The 15,787-nt window shown below is 41.1% G+C and overlaps 1 protein-coding gene across 7 annotated transcripts in view; it reads left to right on the top strand.

The window, feature by feature from the left end:
- Positions 1-15,787, top strand: part of TNRC6C (trinucleotide repeat containing adaptor 6C) — a 119,992-nt gene that overhangs the window by 76,247 nt on the left and 27,958 nt on the right. For 5 of the 7 annotated variants that reach the window (XM_079965866.1, XM_079965869.1, XM_079965871.1 and 2 more), the window contains 7 exons: positions 3,605-3,814; positions 4,432-4,601; positions 6,046-6,126; positions 6,570-6,627; positions 6,920-7,065; positions 12,347-12,496; positions 15,175-15,321. In XM_079965866.1, coding sequence (XP_079821992.1) covers positions 3,605-3,814; positions 4,432-4,601; positions 6,046-6,126; positions 6,570-6,627; positions 6,920-7,065; positions 12,347-12,496; positions 15,175-15,321 — 962 coding nt within the window. The remainder of the gene's footprint in view (positions 1-3,604; positions 3,815-4,431; positions 4,602-6,045; positions 6,127-6,569; positions 6,628-6,919; positions 7,066-12,346; positions 12,497-15,174; positions 15,322-15,787) is intronic. The other 2 variants (XM_079965868.1, XM_079965870.1) reach the window with 2 other exon arrangements.

Below are 15,787 nucleotides of genomic sequence, written 5' to 3'. Positions count from 1 at the left end.
GGATGACTGGGGTATTTAAAAAATCAGAAGAAATATCATGCCGAAATTCATCCCCAGTGGAGATCTCCCACTATCATCCTCCAATGCAGTACTTCTAAAGAGACTCAGCTATCTGATCCTGTGAGCCTATGAAATATCATTAGTAATATGCTTCACTGGATTGAAGGTAGTGTGTGTGAGAGAGTGTGTTACTTAAGAAATGCAAATATACATAACCGTTCTGAAACCCCCAGTGGAGTTTGAATTGTTTCAGGGATTCAAACGTCAGCAATACCCAAGTTACTGTTTAAAGATTTTTCTAACTAACTGCCGTCATATTCAACACTGCAATTTTTTGCACTTGATTTGATCTCTTGAGAACTTTACAAACTATGGGTGTCTTAACACATGTTATTGTTTTCATGTAATTACATGTAATTTGCCAGGGCATGAACTCCCTTGTTGTGCGTAATAATTTACATAACATTGTGTGGCTCAAAACACAATGTATTTAACAAAATGGCTTATACATTACAGATTGGTAGTGATTAATCATTATTATTGAATTTAAAGAGAACCCAGGGAAGCTGGTCCCTCTTTCTTTGTACTTAATAAATGAATACATGTTGCAGTGGAAATTGCAGTATTCAGCTTGAGGTTAAATGTACTGTTGCGAAGACTCAGAGCTCTTTAAATTGTGCATTCTAGCTTCCTTTCTAATAATTAATGAGACTAAATTTCTTCTATGCCAACATGTATGTCAATATATGACCACAGGATGAAGGCAGAAATGAGGGAAAGCCTTTTAACTCCACGTGAGAGGCATCCAGCCAAAGATTGGGCTGGCTATTTCAAATCTGTTTTTCAACTTTATATTTCCTTATCTCTGAAGCTCCCCATGCCTTATGAACAGACTATTCTTTCTCCAGTCTCCACTACACAAACACCTCCATCTGGCATCAACTCTTCAGTTCTCTCCTTTTCTATGTTCCTATCTTAGGCTGCTTGCCTCCTTTTGCTACTTCACAGGTCCTCCCCTCCTCTCGCTAGTCCCAGTAGCTTCTCCACAGTCTTAGGGTAGCTCCTCCACAGTCTTTGCAGTTAGCTTCACTCCCATAAAATACCTTGGAGCAGGAGTAGCTCCTATTAGCTTAACCAGTGTGTGCAGTGGTCAAGAATGAAAGCAGTTGCAGTCCACCACACTGGCTACCCTTGTCTTAGTGTATTACACAATATACCTTTCTGAGCCCAAGGGCACATATGGAAATCTAAGAACTGGTGTGAGCACTACAAAATACCCAGGTTACAGAAAACAACCTGGCAATGCTCAGAACCACCCTCATCCCACACAAAAGCAGGGAAAAGCACCTTGACAATTTCCAAACAGTCTAGCCACATCTCTACCTGCCCCACACCTGGTGTCACATACGTAGGGCAGGTGGCCATGATTTGGGGAAGTTGGCCTCGGGGACCAAATTGGGACCCATGCCAGGCCAAATTTGGCCCACAGGCCAGAGGTTTCCCTCCCCCAGTAAGGATACCCCTGAGGTAACTCCTGTTTTACACACAGACCTGGAAATAAAGGCTTGCCCATTTGAACGTTAAACAAGGATTTGAACCAAATGCATGGGGAAGCACCTTCCAATACCACAGCTCCCAGATCACACACAGTTAACAAATGTTATTTTCTAAATAGCTCTGCCTTAATTTTCTTTCTCTTTGTGCCTGAATAAGAGAAGATCAGAATCTGATCTTTTGAAGTCTGCCATGAAAATAAATTCAAAATAAGAATCTAAAATTAATCACGTTACTTCAACATGCTGCAGCTCTTAGAGAAGACTTATCTTTAAAAAGACAGGTCTGAGACCCAAAGCTAACAAGTGATTTTTCCTCCACTGTTGGCTAGCGGCCAGGTGATTAGTGGAATGATGTATGCTGTCTGTGATTAACCAAGCCAGACCTACTGCATTAGAGCCGGGCTTTGGTAAACAGCAGCATGACGTTTGACCTTGCAGTGTTGCCTCCTGTGGTAAAGGTTCCTTTTGGAAAAGAAGCATGAGGATTTTACTAGAGAAGGAAGGGCTGATCATTAAGATGCCAACTCCTAGTCAGCTTACAAGCTGTTTAGGAACGTAGGATGGCTCAAAGCAATTACTATGTTTCTGTTTGGTGCAGGACCTTTTTTCTGCCTCAAAGCTTCTTACCGGTACATTACAGAAAGCCACCCTAAACAAAGATACATCAGCTGCAAGAAACCGAGGATAATGGTGAATGATAGACAGAATTCTGTAAAAGGATGAGCAAATGCGGATCGTAACGATGATCTTCCTGCAACCACCCCACATTCTCACACATCACACACACAGTCGTATAGTATACACATAGCACACATGCATCACTCCCCCGGCAACTATTTTTGGGAAAGCATTTCAGCTTGTTTCAAACCAAATTGCCAGAGGTGATCATGAACCCTAAAGATGGGGAGGATTAACCTCTCCCAAGCTGAGGCTGCCCAATGCAGCAATTATGCTTGAAAACAGCCCTCGGTTGGCTACAGTGTTTTCAAGCCTAATTGTAGCATGGAGGAGCTGTTTTCAATGTGTGGGGTTACAGTGCATGGGAAAGGCAACCTTCATTGGGACAGTGGAAGAGCAACTCTGCCACTTCTGCTCTGTCATTCACTTTTGATACCACTGACCATGTTCCAAAGCCAACTCAGTCCATCCTTGGCTCCTGATCAGGAACTTTTGTTTCATTTTTTTATAGTATCTGCATGCTGCCCAATGACAGTGTTCTTTGGACAGCTCATAACAATAAGTGAAAGCTGGGGGAGTCTTCCCTATATAATACAATAATAATTTAGATAGTCACTGCATGCAAACTCTGTTTATTATCTGATCTCAAGTTGTAAATTACTTTTCTCATGTTTACTCCTTCCTCCAGTGACCATGTTATCCTTGTAAAACACACAACATTCTGACACTGTGATAGTAACCTATTGCTCTGGATCAAATCAAGGCATACTCAGTATGTGGTCCAATCATCTAATTTCTTTAAAAATCACTTTGGTTTTAGTTCCCAGATTTAATAACTGCTTCATATATGTTCTCAAGACACACATTGCTCCAGCCAGGTGTAGCCAAGATAGTACCTACCGGATATTGTTTGAGTCCATCTCCCATCAGCCCGTGGCAGTTTATCCAATAACATCTGGAGGGCACTGTGGTGTCTACATCTTCATTTATCTGATCTGATGTGTCTTATTATCATAACCAATTGGCATTTTATAGGAGGTAGGGAATGCTTGTGAGTCAGTCATCCAAAAGAATCCACAGGTGCTGTTTCTTATTATGATGCAGGCATCACTTCCTTCACAATTTCAGCAAGTTATTCTTACTGTGCACAGGTATATTTTTTCTTGAAGAGGAAATGAAATGGGTCTGTCTTAATTAAATCCTCTCTCCCCCAATTGCTTCATGTTTAAAAGTTGTCCATAGCTACATATGTATGTATGTATGTATGTATGTATGTATGTAACGATTTCCAGAGATGTAGTCTGAAAAGTTGATTTTATGTTTCTTTGTTTCCTCTAACCATGTTCCCCCCCCCCAATTTCTGATTTCAGCAGGCTGGGGAGAGATGCCTGCTATCCATGCAAAGCCTGAAGCTTCATGGGGAGAGCCTTCCTCCCCTTCTGCTGCAGTTGATAATGGCACTTCAGCATGGGGAAAGCCTCCCAGCAGCGGTACAGGGTGGGGAGATAACTCTGCTGAGTCAGCAGGGTCATATGGAAGAGCAAGTGCACCAGCTGCTGCCCCAGTACTGTGCAAACCAGGTAAGTGTGTGTGTTGACTTGTCTTGGCTGAGTTCGCAAGAAGAATTATAGATCTGTTTTCATATAGATTATGTTTTTTTAGCTTAAACAGGTATTCTGCTTGATCACTTGTACAACCAACAACAGGCCAACATGTATAACCTATGCTCTTTTTATTAATTCAGACATAAACTCTCCAAATAGTAAAATACAGAACAAGCTCGACAAAATTTCCAAATATATTGACTCGCACATAATGCTTAGTGTGACCTGAGCGTCTGGGGTCCTAGAGAGGAAATAGTGGCCACATTACTCCTGCTGTCAGCTTCTTGTGCTTTGGCCTAGTGTGTTTCCTGAACCCAGGCTCGTGGTTTTTCTCACTCTGAGCAATGACTTTTCATTCATGATTTGTCTGGAATGAGACACATCAAAGCCTAGGTTCAGATGAATAAGCCACTAAGCCAATCCATGATTTGGTTCACAGTGGTGCAGCAGTGCTGGAGGGAGGAGCAAAGTGGTTGCTACCTTCTCAGCGAGATCCCACATGTTTGTGCTAAGTCTTGACTCATACATGTGAACGAAGCCCATTGATTTTAAAGTATAGGAAGGTCAACTGAAATGTTCCATTCCTCCTACAGCTTCTAAATCTTCTATGCAAGAAGGCTGGGGCAGTGGTGGAGATGAAGTAAATCTCAGTACAAGTCAGTGGGAAGATGAAGAAGGAGATATGTGGAATAATACTGCTTCACAAGAGAGTAATTCCTCTTGTAGCTCCTGGGGAAATGCTCCAAAGAAAGGACTTCAAAAGGTAGGACTAAGCACAGCTGGGTTATAAAAATCAGTAAGATGAGATGGTTCGTGCACTTATTTTTTTATACTTTATCAAACTGTTTTATAAAAGTATGAAAGTCATCATTTTCAAAAAGCACTACAATAAGATTGTTATCCTGTAGTTACCATCACTTGTCATCTTCAAATGGTGTTGGAAAGCTGGAACGGACTAGAGAATCAGTTGATATGCTATGGCCCTGCCTAACAGATTCCTTTGCACCCTGGTGTAGATGTCAGTCACGTGTTCTTTACAGACACAAACAGATCTGATTTTTGCAGTATTTCAACATTTATGCAAAGAGCACATAGTCAGAATGAGTTCTGACAAATAAGGGACACAAGAGGTTTACAGGTCATATTGCATGTCTGCTTGCTAACAAGTGTGATAAGCTATTTCTCTGCTGTCCAACAAATAAGGTAGAAAGTAGGAATCTTTCTCAGCTGATTGTATAAGAAAGATTAATAAGAATAATAGAATAAGATTTGTGTAAACCTGAAAGCCTCCACTTCCAGCTTTAAAGTAACTTATAAAGAAATTTAGACTGCAGTCCTATATACTGTTACCTAGAAGTAAGTCCTGTTGAATTAAATTGAGTGTAAATATGAAATTCACTGCATGCATGACGATAAAGGAAAATATTATGAAAATGGTATACAGATGGTATATCACTCCCGTAAAATTAGCAAAAATGTATAAGACATGTAACAAATGTTGGAAGTGTAAAGAGAGGGAAGGGACATTTTATCATATGTGGTGGGAGTGTAAGAAAGTAAAAGGCTTCTGGGAAATGATATATAATGAGTTGAAAAGGATGTTTAAATACACGTTTGTGAAGAAACCAGAAGCTTTCTTGTTAGGAATTACAGGAAGAGAAATTAATAGAAGTGATTATAAACTTTTTCAATATGCGGTGACTGCGGCAAGAATTTTAATGGCTCAAAAATGGAAACTAGAAGAATTACCAACATTGGAAGAATGGAGACGGAAATTGATGGACTTTGCTGAACTAGATAAACTGACAGGGAAAATTAGATACCAGAAAGATCACAAGTTCACACAGGACTGGAGAAAGTTTACGATTTATCTGGAAAATATTTGTGATGAACAGACAACGCTAGTTGGATTTAAAGAGGCTTTGTGATGAGAAAGGGTATTGCGAGAGGGATAAGAGTTGTAAAGATTTATTAACTTGCAATACAATTATAAAGGAAATGTGAAATAAATATAAAATTATGAGGATTGTGGAGGGAGCGGGGGGAAGTCCAAAAGAATTTGGCATTATAGTGTATGTGAGAGCTTTATTTAAATTTGTAAAAGAAAATTTTTTCTAAAAAATTAATAAAAAAAAAAAGAATTAAATTGAGTGTAGGGTTTTCTTGTTTAAAAGTTTTCCATTTTTCCTCTCAATTCATTTTCTCAGGGCATGAAGACATCTAGTAAGCAAGATGAGGCCTGGATCATGAACCGTCTGATAAAACAGCTCACAGACATGGGCTTCCCAGTGAGTAACATTTGGTTTGTTTATTTATTTATTAAATTTCTAGCTCATCCATCATGTGGTTCTAGTCCAGGAATATTCATGTGTTAGTATTTCTTCTGGCTTTGGCTTCATGGTGTTAAGCAGTGATGAGGAACCTGTAGCCCCCCAGATGCTGGTGGACCCAAGCTTCCATAAGTCCCAGCCAAAATCAGCATGTCAGATTATGATGTCTTAAGAGAGGAAGTAGTCGGTGTAAAGTGCTCCGAATCATGGCTTCTAGCAAATCCATCTCGCTCCAAATTTTACATATATATTACTGACTTGATTGCAAAATTCCTCTGTTTCAACCAGTTGAATGGTTTGAAAGCTCTAGGTATGTCTCCCCTTGCACCTGTTTTACAGTTCTTGTAAAATCTACATTGTGTTTCATAGTTGTGAAAAAATGCAATTTCTCATTTTTGCAGAGAGAGCCAGCAGAAGAGGCCTTGAAGAGTAACAGTATGAATCTAGATCAGGCCATGAGTAAGTATTTTTGTAACTGAAATAGACATCTGCAAGGGTTGATCTGTTACAATGAAATTCGCATCACTTTTCCCAGCAGCATTATGTCAAAGGATCGAGTTGGTTGTAAATTATCAAGTGCCAATCTTAGTGTTTTAAAAGACAAAATGCATTTTAAATTTCAAGTATGAAGTGTATTAATATCAGTGGGAGTGTAGCAATAGTTGTATCAGTACAACAGTCATTTTGTCTTGATTTAGGGACATTTCCCTCATTTTCTTTGGTGTCTTCATGTTGTGTTTACTTTTTGCAGGTGCTCTGCTGGAAAAGAAGGTGGAAATGGACAAGCGTGGAATGGGTGTGGCTGACTACAATGGAATGGTCACCAAACCCCTTGGCTGCCGCCCACCACCGATCTCCAAAGAGTCTTCCATGGACCGCCCCACCTTCCTTGACAAGGTAGGTGCAGCACTCTGGAAGCAGAGTGGGAAGAAACTCTAAAAGTTAGATTAACCTGGAAAATGTGGGTGGGGCAGGTAAATGTACTGTTTTGCCTCATGAGTCTGCTCCCTTTACTTCTTAGCTTACTAGTAAAAGAAGGCATAGTTACTGGAGAGTGAGATGTCCTATTTCATGTTCCTCTGTGGAGGAACCACCTCAGTGTTGTACCTCAGTGGTGCCATATCAACAATAAATATTGAGCTGAGACATCCTCTTGCAGTGTGGATATGTGGAATATGAAAAACATAATTTATTTCTCTTGTCTTTTGCCAAGTAATCAAGAGACACCAGTAATAGTTTTTAAACTTTCCCAAATACATTGAATAATTAAAAAAGGCCCAGCCACTACATGGAGCTTCTCTTACAGGTTTGTCCTTAGACACTCTAGTACAGGAGCAACCAATGGGCTGCCATCCAGATGTTGTTGGGCTCCAACTCGCATCAGCCCCAGCCAGCATGGCCAACGCTCAGGGATGATGCGAGCTGTAGAATAAAAAACATCTGGAGGGCACCACATGCACTAATACTTCACTGACACATCTACCACATCCAAAATCCCATCACTGGTCATGGCAATTTGTAATGCTCCAGAGAATAAGAATCCAGGAAGAACACTTCTTTTGGAGTCTGTAATTGAGACATCAAGATAAAGTAATCATCATATGCATCCCCAACTTTATTTCTAAAATTATTAATTGCTTAGCAAGTGCCTTTATTTGTTTGTGAAAAGACCAGCTTTTCTACAGTTTACAGTTCTAGGTACAGTATCACACTTCTCTGTGTTTTTAAGGGTTGTAAACACAACAAATGAATACCATGTGTTCCATCCAGACTTGCCCCGCTGGTGAACAGAAGGGCTCCTTTGAGTCTGAAAATGCTCAGAATTCCTTTTCCATTAGTATAGGATTCTTTCAGGAAGTTTTTCTTGTTAACCCGGAGCATTACTTGGAAAAATAATTATTATGTGGCATTAGCACATAAAGGTGCGGGGGTGGGTTGCACCTAAATACAGTACTTGAAAGTTCTGTTGTGGATCATACTATGGAGTATGGATCACAACAAAACATTTCATTCTCATTTCTGTTTCTTTGGCCTTTAAAGTGTTGAGGCCACTTTCCCCTTCTGAGGAATGCTTTTCCTTCTTCTTCCAGCTATGTCCTAGCTTTCTTCAGGCCAAACTTCAGACCAAATGACTTTTTAAACATTCCACAATATTTTGTATGTGAATAGGAACATTGGTTTTTAGAGCAAACCAATCCTGAGTAGTAGGAATATATAGGACACTGAAAAGTATTCCTGCTTAAGAGGCAAGAAAGGATAGCAAACAGCTCATGACCTGAACAGAAGAAATCCTTGAACCTGTTACTGTCATGCAAGCTGCAGTTTGTGGAGCATGACGGATATTCTTGCAGAATGTGAAACACGTTGAGCTGAAAGACCTTGGGGATATGATTAGAAAATGTCTGTGTCGTCCCTCAGGAGCTTCCAGCACTAAACTAAGTATCACATTGGTTGATGATAAAGAAACTTTTCATAGGCCTCTACAAGGAGCCGGCAGAAAAACTTGTATTAGTAGGAGTTTATTTAGGACTCCACAGATATTTCATGTTTGATTGGCATGGAACAATATTTCACCCTTTTTAGGAACATGGGCTATTCCCTGACACTTAATAATCTTCTGAGTGAGTGGGTGGGAAGATGATGCAAATTAGCTGTAAAATTACTGCTTTTAGCAAGTTAACAAAAGAGCATGCATACACTTGTGAAGCTATAATTATTTGCAAAGTACACAGCAAAATTGAGATTTTTTTCCACATGACTTCAGGCTTTTACTTGTAGAATATTTGCCTGCGGAAGGGGATATTTAAGCATCAGAGAATAATCTGGCTCCACAAGGGGCAGAACCTTTGCTCAGCACCCTGCTGCAGTCTGTGATACTAAACCAGTGGGGGCGGGAAAGACATGCTTTTGTTTACTATCGTTCTTCCAGACAGGCACAGCGTAGCAGTAGAAGCCCCTGTTCTTACTTCTATATTAATTGCTCCACAGCACAGACACTGCACATTGATATATGTAGGCCAGTTCAGATGTAATGCCAATAGTTTAGCATTGAGGTGGATAACCCTTTATAAGTGAAGAGCTGCATTTATTGTGAGAAAAAGTGGCTGAAGACCATGTGAGGGCAATGGGCAGGGCCAAAGCCCAAAGTGTGCAGACACACCTCTGTTTTTCTCCCTCTCACCCCAACAAAAATCCATTCCTTCTCTTTTCACGCATGGAAATCCCCAGCCATCTATTTACACACGTACGGAAGCATGCACCATACTCATACATTCACTTTCTCTTTCACAGTTCTCTCACACACAGATTAAATTTGCAGTCCCCTTTTCCCACACTACCTTCTTTTCTTGTGGCTCCTGCTGTTCAGTTTCAAAAGTAAATCTACACACACACATACACACACACACACACACCCTCTTACTGTTGTCTCATTCCCCTCACCAAGGACTCACTTTGTCCTTCTTGTCCAGGCATAGGCAAACTCGGCCCTCCAGATGTTTTGGGACTACAATTCCCATCATCCCTGACCACTGGTCCTGTTAGCTAGGGATGATGGGAGTTGTAGTTCCAAAACATCTGGAGGGCCGAGTCTGCCTATGCCTGTTCTTATCACTTACTTTCATTCCTTTCTCATTGATCTTCAGTGCCTCCCAGCATAACCTGCTCCTTCCCTTCCTAATCATTCTCCTTGTCTAGCTGTGTTGAGGAGAATGAGATTGAGACAGGCAGGCATGCATGTGAGCTGAGGGTCTCGGAACATATATCCCACTGGCTAGAGCCTCTTATTTAAAGAAACTTGTAACTGCTACACTCTGTACTTGGGCCTCTGAGCTCATGTGTGGGGCTGATTGCCAACTTCATGGATTGCTGCAGTTCAGGGTTTTTTTATATATATAGAAAAACCTCTAAGCAGTGAACATAATATGATAATTATCAATAAAACACAGATAAAATTAAAACAAATATGCCCAAATAAATTATACATCTAGGTAGGCTTGTGGAAATAAATAAGTTTTCAGAAGACATCTGTATTATTATACAGTGAGGATGTCAGTAGGATGGGGGAAGCCATGAGGAAGGGGAGGAACCAATAGCTCCAGGAACCATGTACAGTGTTTATTTATTTACATAATTAATATACCACTTAACATTTTAAGGGAAAAAATACATGCACAATTTATGCACTCTACCTTTTCTCCTCTTGCATACAAGAAGAGGTGATTGAAAACTTTCTCTTTTGATGTTAAATTAACCATTATGTTATGTTCAGACTCTAAGAACTCTGGTTAGTTCAGACAAACCCAGGGTATAATTGTCGTTTATGATACCAGCTTGCTCACTAACTAGCATTTGCACAGTGTTTTCTCGAGTATGACATAACAAGGGATTGTGAATAGCAGATGTTTCTGAACTGGCACTTGATGAATGTTGGAAGTATCCTGGCTCATGAATTTGTAACACTACATCACGGTTTAGCTTATGTCCACACTGGCCCACTGTGTTTATCCTGCATTAAACCCCAAAGACACTAGCTATACACAGAAAAAAAACATTTTTTGGGGGAAGAGCAGAATACCCCTAGAATAGGTCAGTGGAAGATGGCCTCCTAGATAGACTTAGACAGATGAGATTACTTCCCAAGCCTCCTCCACCTAAAGCTTCAGCTGTAAGGTTTTCTTCTTGATATTTTGGATTGTTTCACATATAATGTGTCCAATCTTCCAAACCATGGTTTGGATTATTGGGAATAAGCTTTGTGCAAGCCCCTTCCTCTTTAGTATGGCATTTCCTCCTTCCCATCTTTTAGGCAAATTGTTGTTTGCCATTTCATCCAAATCGGCAACCTATGGTTTGTGGCTGACCTTGAAACAAGAACCAGGAACCAACTTTAAGTTGTGATTTCCAGTAATAGTTTGGAGAATATGCACAAACCAGCTTGACAGCACTTAGGTGATGACTTGCCTGGTTCAAAACTTAATTGACTCTGAGCATGCAAGGGAGGGAGGAGATAATCTTATTTCTTGAGGGATTAGAAGTGTTACGTATGAACTCACCAATTTATGGGATATTCTTGCTCCCAATTCTTTGAAGAATTTTTTAACTGGAAATTGGTTGGGTTGGGTGGGTTACAATTTGGTTTTTGTTTATGCTATGACAAAGCTGAAGAATTAGACACAAAATTCAGCCCACTTATTGAAGTCCTACTCATGCCAGTGAAACCTATATGCATATAAACTGGAATATGCTTGGGGCTGCAGTTGACAATACAGAATTCGTTGAAAATTCCGATTCGCTCTAAAACATGGCATTCAGACTAGGACACTGTCAACATAGCAGCCCCCTTGTCATCTTCCTCATCCCTCAAATTGGTAACTGATTTAAAAATAAATTGTTATACACCTGCATTCAACAGCAGATGTTTGTTTACATACTGATTACTATGCTAATGTTTAAAAATAGTTTAATGTCTGTCATGTACCAAACTGTAGATGACATAGAAGATTAATGGAACAAGTTTTCTCAACAGCTGATTTGCAATTTAGAACACTACCTAAAATTGGAATTGTTGATTATGTATATTACCAAAGTATCAGTGAAGAAAGCATTCTGAAACTCCTGTAATTTTTAACTTTCTTCATAAGTCTGTTTCCACTTTGGCTTATGGCAGTGTTCCAAAAATGCAATCAGGGTTTTCAGAAAAATTGAATGTCCTTTTGTCCTCCAACCCCTCCCCTTTTATTTTATTTTGTAATTGAGAGAAAAGAGAGGAAATGAAGTGGGCATGGAAGTAATGATCAGACAGAAGTCTGTCTTGTGCGGGTGTTCTTGCCATTCCTCTTGAGGCAAGTGATCGGTTGCCCTGTAACATTCCTATTTTTAAAATGTTACAACAAGCATCCCTTTTTGTGCCTGCCATTTTTCATATTACAGAATACTGTTCAGTTATAGATTTACAAAATGCAAAGCGAAAAGTAAAGACAAACAGTATCTAAATTCTGTTTCTCTTTTTCTTCTCCCTTCCACCCCATACTTTTCATTATATATTCCTCATGCCTTTTTAAACAATATTTTGAACTTTTATTCATCCATGTTCCACTTATATTTCCATGGGAAACTGTTCTGTGCACTGTCTGTACCTGGACACTGCACACAGCTCACCCTTTCTTTTTTCAATCAGGATGGCGGCCTAGTGGAAGAGCCCACTACTTCACCATTTTTGCCTTCACCAAGCCTGAAGCTCCCCCTTTCAAACAGTGCACTCCCTAATCAGACCCTGGGTGGGATTGCCTCAGGGCTGGGCATGCAAAACTTGAATTCTTCTAGACAGGTAAGGTATCTTTTGAGTGACAGTTATTTGAATGTCGGCACGCTTGCGCTTGCTAGTCAGCAAGATATTTGTTTGGCTTTGCTTTTCATTTTAAGGCTCCTTTTTCTCAAAAGTAAAGTAGTGAATAAAAAGTCAAAAATCAGCTTGTCATCGAAGCGTATTTCAAATGACAGTTGTTACGCCAAGATTCCCACAGGTCCGTAGCTATAGAACTTGCCCTTACTTCCCTGCAGTTCCTCCCGTCTTTGTTGTTGGGTCCTTTTCTCCTCTGGTTCATCCCGCAGCGTCCCTGCACACTGGCACTCCTTCCCATCCTCACACAGACCATACTTCTTGCCGCTCATAGCTCTTGCCGCTCTTGCTTACTTCCTCTTCGCCTTCTCAGCTCATACACGTTGAAAGGTTTCCCTACACTGGGGCCTTTATATCACTCTTCTCCCCCACCCTCAAGCTTTCTTGGTATGTGCTTGTTAGGTGGAACAGGACCAGTATTCATTTTTAACTGTCCAATCCACACATTTGGTGCTGCTTCCAAGTCTAGATGATAGAGCACTTGACTAGAGAAACCAAATATTTGCCCTTTTGCCATTGCTTACACTGTAATGTCAACGCTGTGCTCTAAAACCTATGGACCAAATTATTTATACAGTGGTACCTCTGGTTACGAACTTAATTCATTCCGGAGGTCCATTCTTAAGCTGAAACCATTCTTATCCTGAGGTGCGCTTTCACTAATGGGACCTCCCGCTGTGTGCGCACCTCCGGCACACAATTTCCCTTCACATCCTGGAGCAGAATTTGCAACCAGGAGCAGCTACTACTGGGTTAAAGGTAAAGGTAAAGGTACCCCTGCCCGTACGGGCCAGTCTTGACAGACTCTGGGGTTGTGCGCCCATCTCACTCAAGAGGCCGGGGGCCAGCGCTGTCCGGAGACACTTCCGGGTCACGTGGCCAGCGTGACATCGCTGCTCTGGCCAGAGCCAGAGCCGCACACGGAAACGCCGTTTACCTTCCCGCTAGTAAGCGGTCCCTATTTATCTACTTGCACCCGGGGGTGCTTTCGAACTGCTAGGTTGGCAGGCGCTGGGACCGAGCAGCGGGAGCGCACCCCGCCGCGGGGATTCGAACCGCCGACCTTTCGATCGGCAAGCCCTAGGCGCTGAGGCTTTTACCCACAGCGCCACCCGTACTGGGTTAGCAGAGTTCATAACCAGAAGCGTTTGTAACCAGAGGTACCACTGTATTTGAGCTAGCTAGGCATTGTTAAATGCCAGCATCCTGTTCCTACAGTGGCCAAGCCCACAAGCAAAACAGAAGTTCCTTAGCACTCTCCTACTTGTGCTCCTCTGTAACTGGTATTCAGAGGCATATTGGAGATTGAAGATAATGTACAGTATAGCTATTGATAGTCTTATGCTCCATGAATTTGTCTATTCACCCTCTAAGCTATCCAGGGTGGATAGCTTACTGTGTAAAGAAGTTTGTCTGTCTTGAATCTCCTACCATTCAGCTTCAATGGATTATCCCAGGTTCTAATACTGTGAGACTATCCAGTTTCTTGACACCATACGTAATTTGTTTCACATGCCCCAGTTGCCTTTTGCATGAGCTAAAAAGCCCCAAACATTGTAACTATGTGTCATAGTTGATAATCAGGAAACTACATGGTACAAGTGGTTTTTGTTAATGTTTTTAAAGCGAAGGTGATAAAAGGATAAGCTGGAATGTTGACCCAAACTTATCAGAATAATAGTAATTCATTTTTACTTTGGCCACATTTGGACATCACACTTAACTATAGTTTAGCATAATATGAAGATGCTGCCTCCCTTCTGCTCAGGCATGACCATTAGGAAGAGCAAACAATGGTCAAGCAGGATGCCCAAATGCATTCCAGTACCCAAATCTGTATTTTTATCTGTATTCCATATGTGCAACATATTTTTAATATTTTTTTTACTGAAACTAGAGGGGAAAGCTTTATACTATATGTCCAAGGAAAAAAAGTCATTTCCTAGGTAAAGGTAATTCACATACATGTAGATTATGATTGACTCATTTTGAAAGCGAAATTTAAGCCTGCTTTAGACATGCAACTATCTTTAAGGATGGCTATTTGTATCTGCATCCAGTTGCTTGCATTGCATTTGATAAGCAATTTCTGTAGCAGATCCCCATGCTTTTGCAGCACTTTCAGTGGCATCATTGCCAGCCTTCTTCTAGGGGCATTTGCCATGGTTTGACTGAATTAGGTGCAGTTTTGTACGCACCATCATCTTTCCAAAGGAAGCTGCTTCCACAAAGTGAACATGGTTGGCTGCGTGAGTAATTTAGGTCAACTGATGTATTTGAACCAAACTCTTACTGATGGTACATGCCTACTGATGTTTCAGTTTGCTATACTTTAAACCAGTGATGGCCATACTTGGCCCTCCAGCTGTTTTGGGACTACAACTCCCATCACCACTAGCTAGCAGGACTAGTGGTCAGGGATGATGGGAATTGTAGTCCCAAAACAGCTGGAGGGCCAGGTTTGGCCACCACTGCTTTTAACCCTTCACCTGCTTCTAATCTGCATGAGAGCTCCTTTGTTTGCTAATGTCTTGAGCTAGTCTACAGTGACTGTCACAAGCTATAAAATTGTGAAACCTAAATCTTCTAACCTTGTCATCCCACAGATACCGAGTGGCAATCTGGGTATGTTTGGCAATAGCGGAGCAGCACAAGCCAGGACCATGCAACAGCCGCAGCAACCGCCAGTGCAACCTCTTAACTCATCCCAGCCTAGTCTTCGTGCTCAAGTGCCTCAGTTTCTCTCCCCTCAGGTTAGATTGAGCTCTGTAGCATTAGTGATAGCCAGGGATGCAAACCCAGGTGTCATTAACCACTGGCAGTTGGAAAACAAGGGCCTAGCGGTTAGCACTTGGGTTGTCGGTGAGGTCAGGAGGCAGGTTTCTCCTCCTCACCGGCTCCTCAGTTTTCCAAAAATGGTTGTATCCCTGGCGATGGCCATTTCTGTGCCATAACTAATGCATATTGAGTGGAACACTTAAATGGAAGAAATAATAATATATTCTTAAAGTTATCTGCACCTAGAGATGGCTGATAGTGCCAATTGGAATAATACAAACATAAAATATTGACACAACCACACTTACACAACATACTTCTATGAAAGGCACCATGTGTAGAGAAATGCCACAGAGTTTTTAAGTTGCCATGCCAGTTTATTTGAATTACAAAAAATAGCATGTTGTGGGAAAGTTATTAGTGACTCAGGTTGTACCCTAC

This window comes from Podarcis cretensis (genome assembly GCF_951804945.1).
Source record: "Podarcis cretensis genome assembly, chromosome: 2".
NCBI lineage: Eukaryota > Metazoa > Chordata > Lepidosauria > Squamata > Lacertidae > Podarcis > Podarcis cretensis.
Note: the sequence above shows the minus strand (reverse complement) of the source record. Positions and strands in the feature narration are given on the sequence as shown.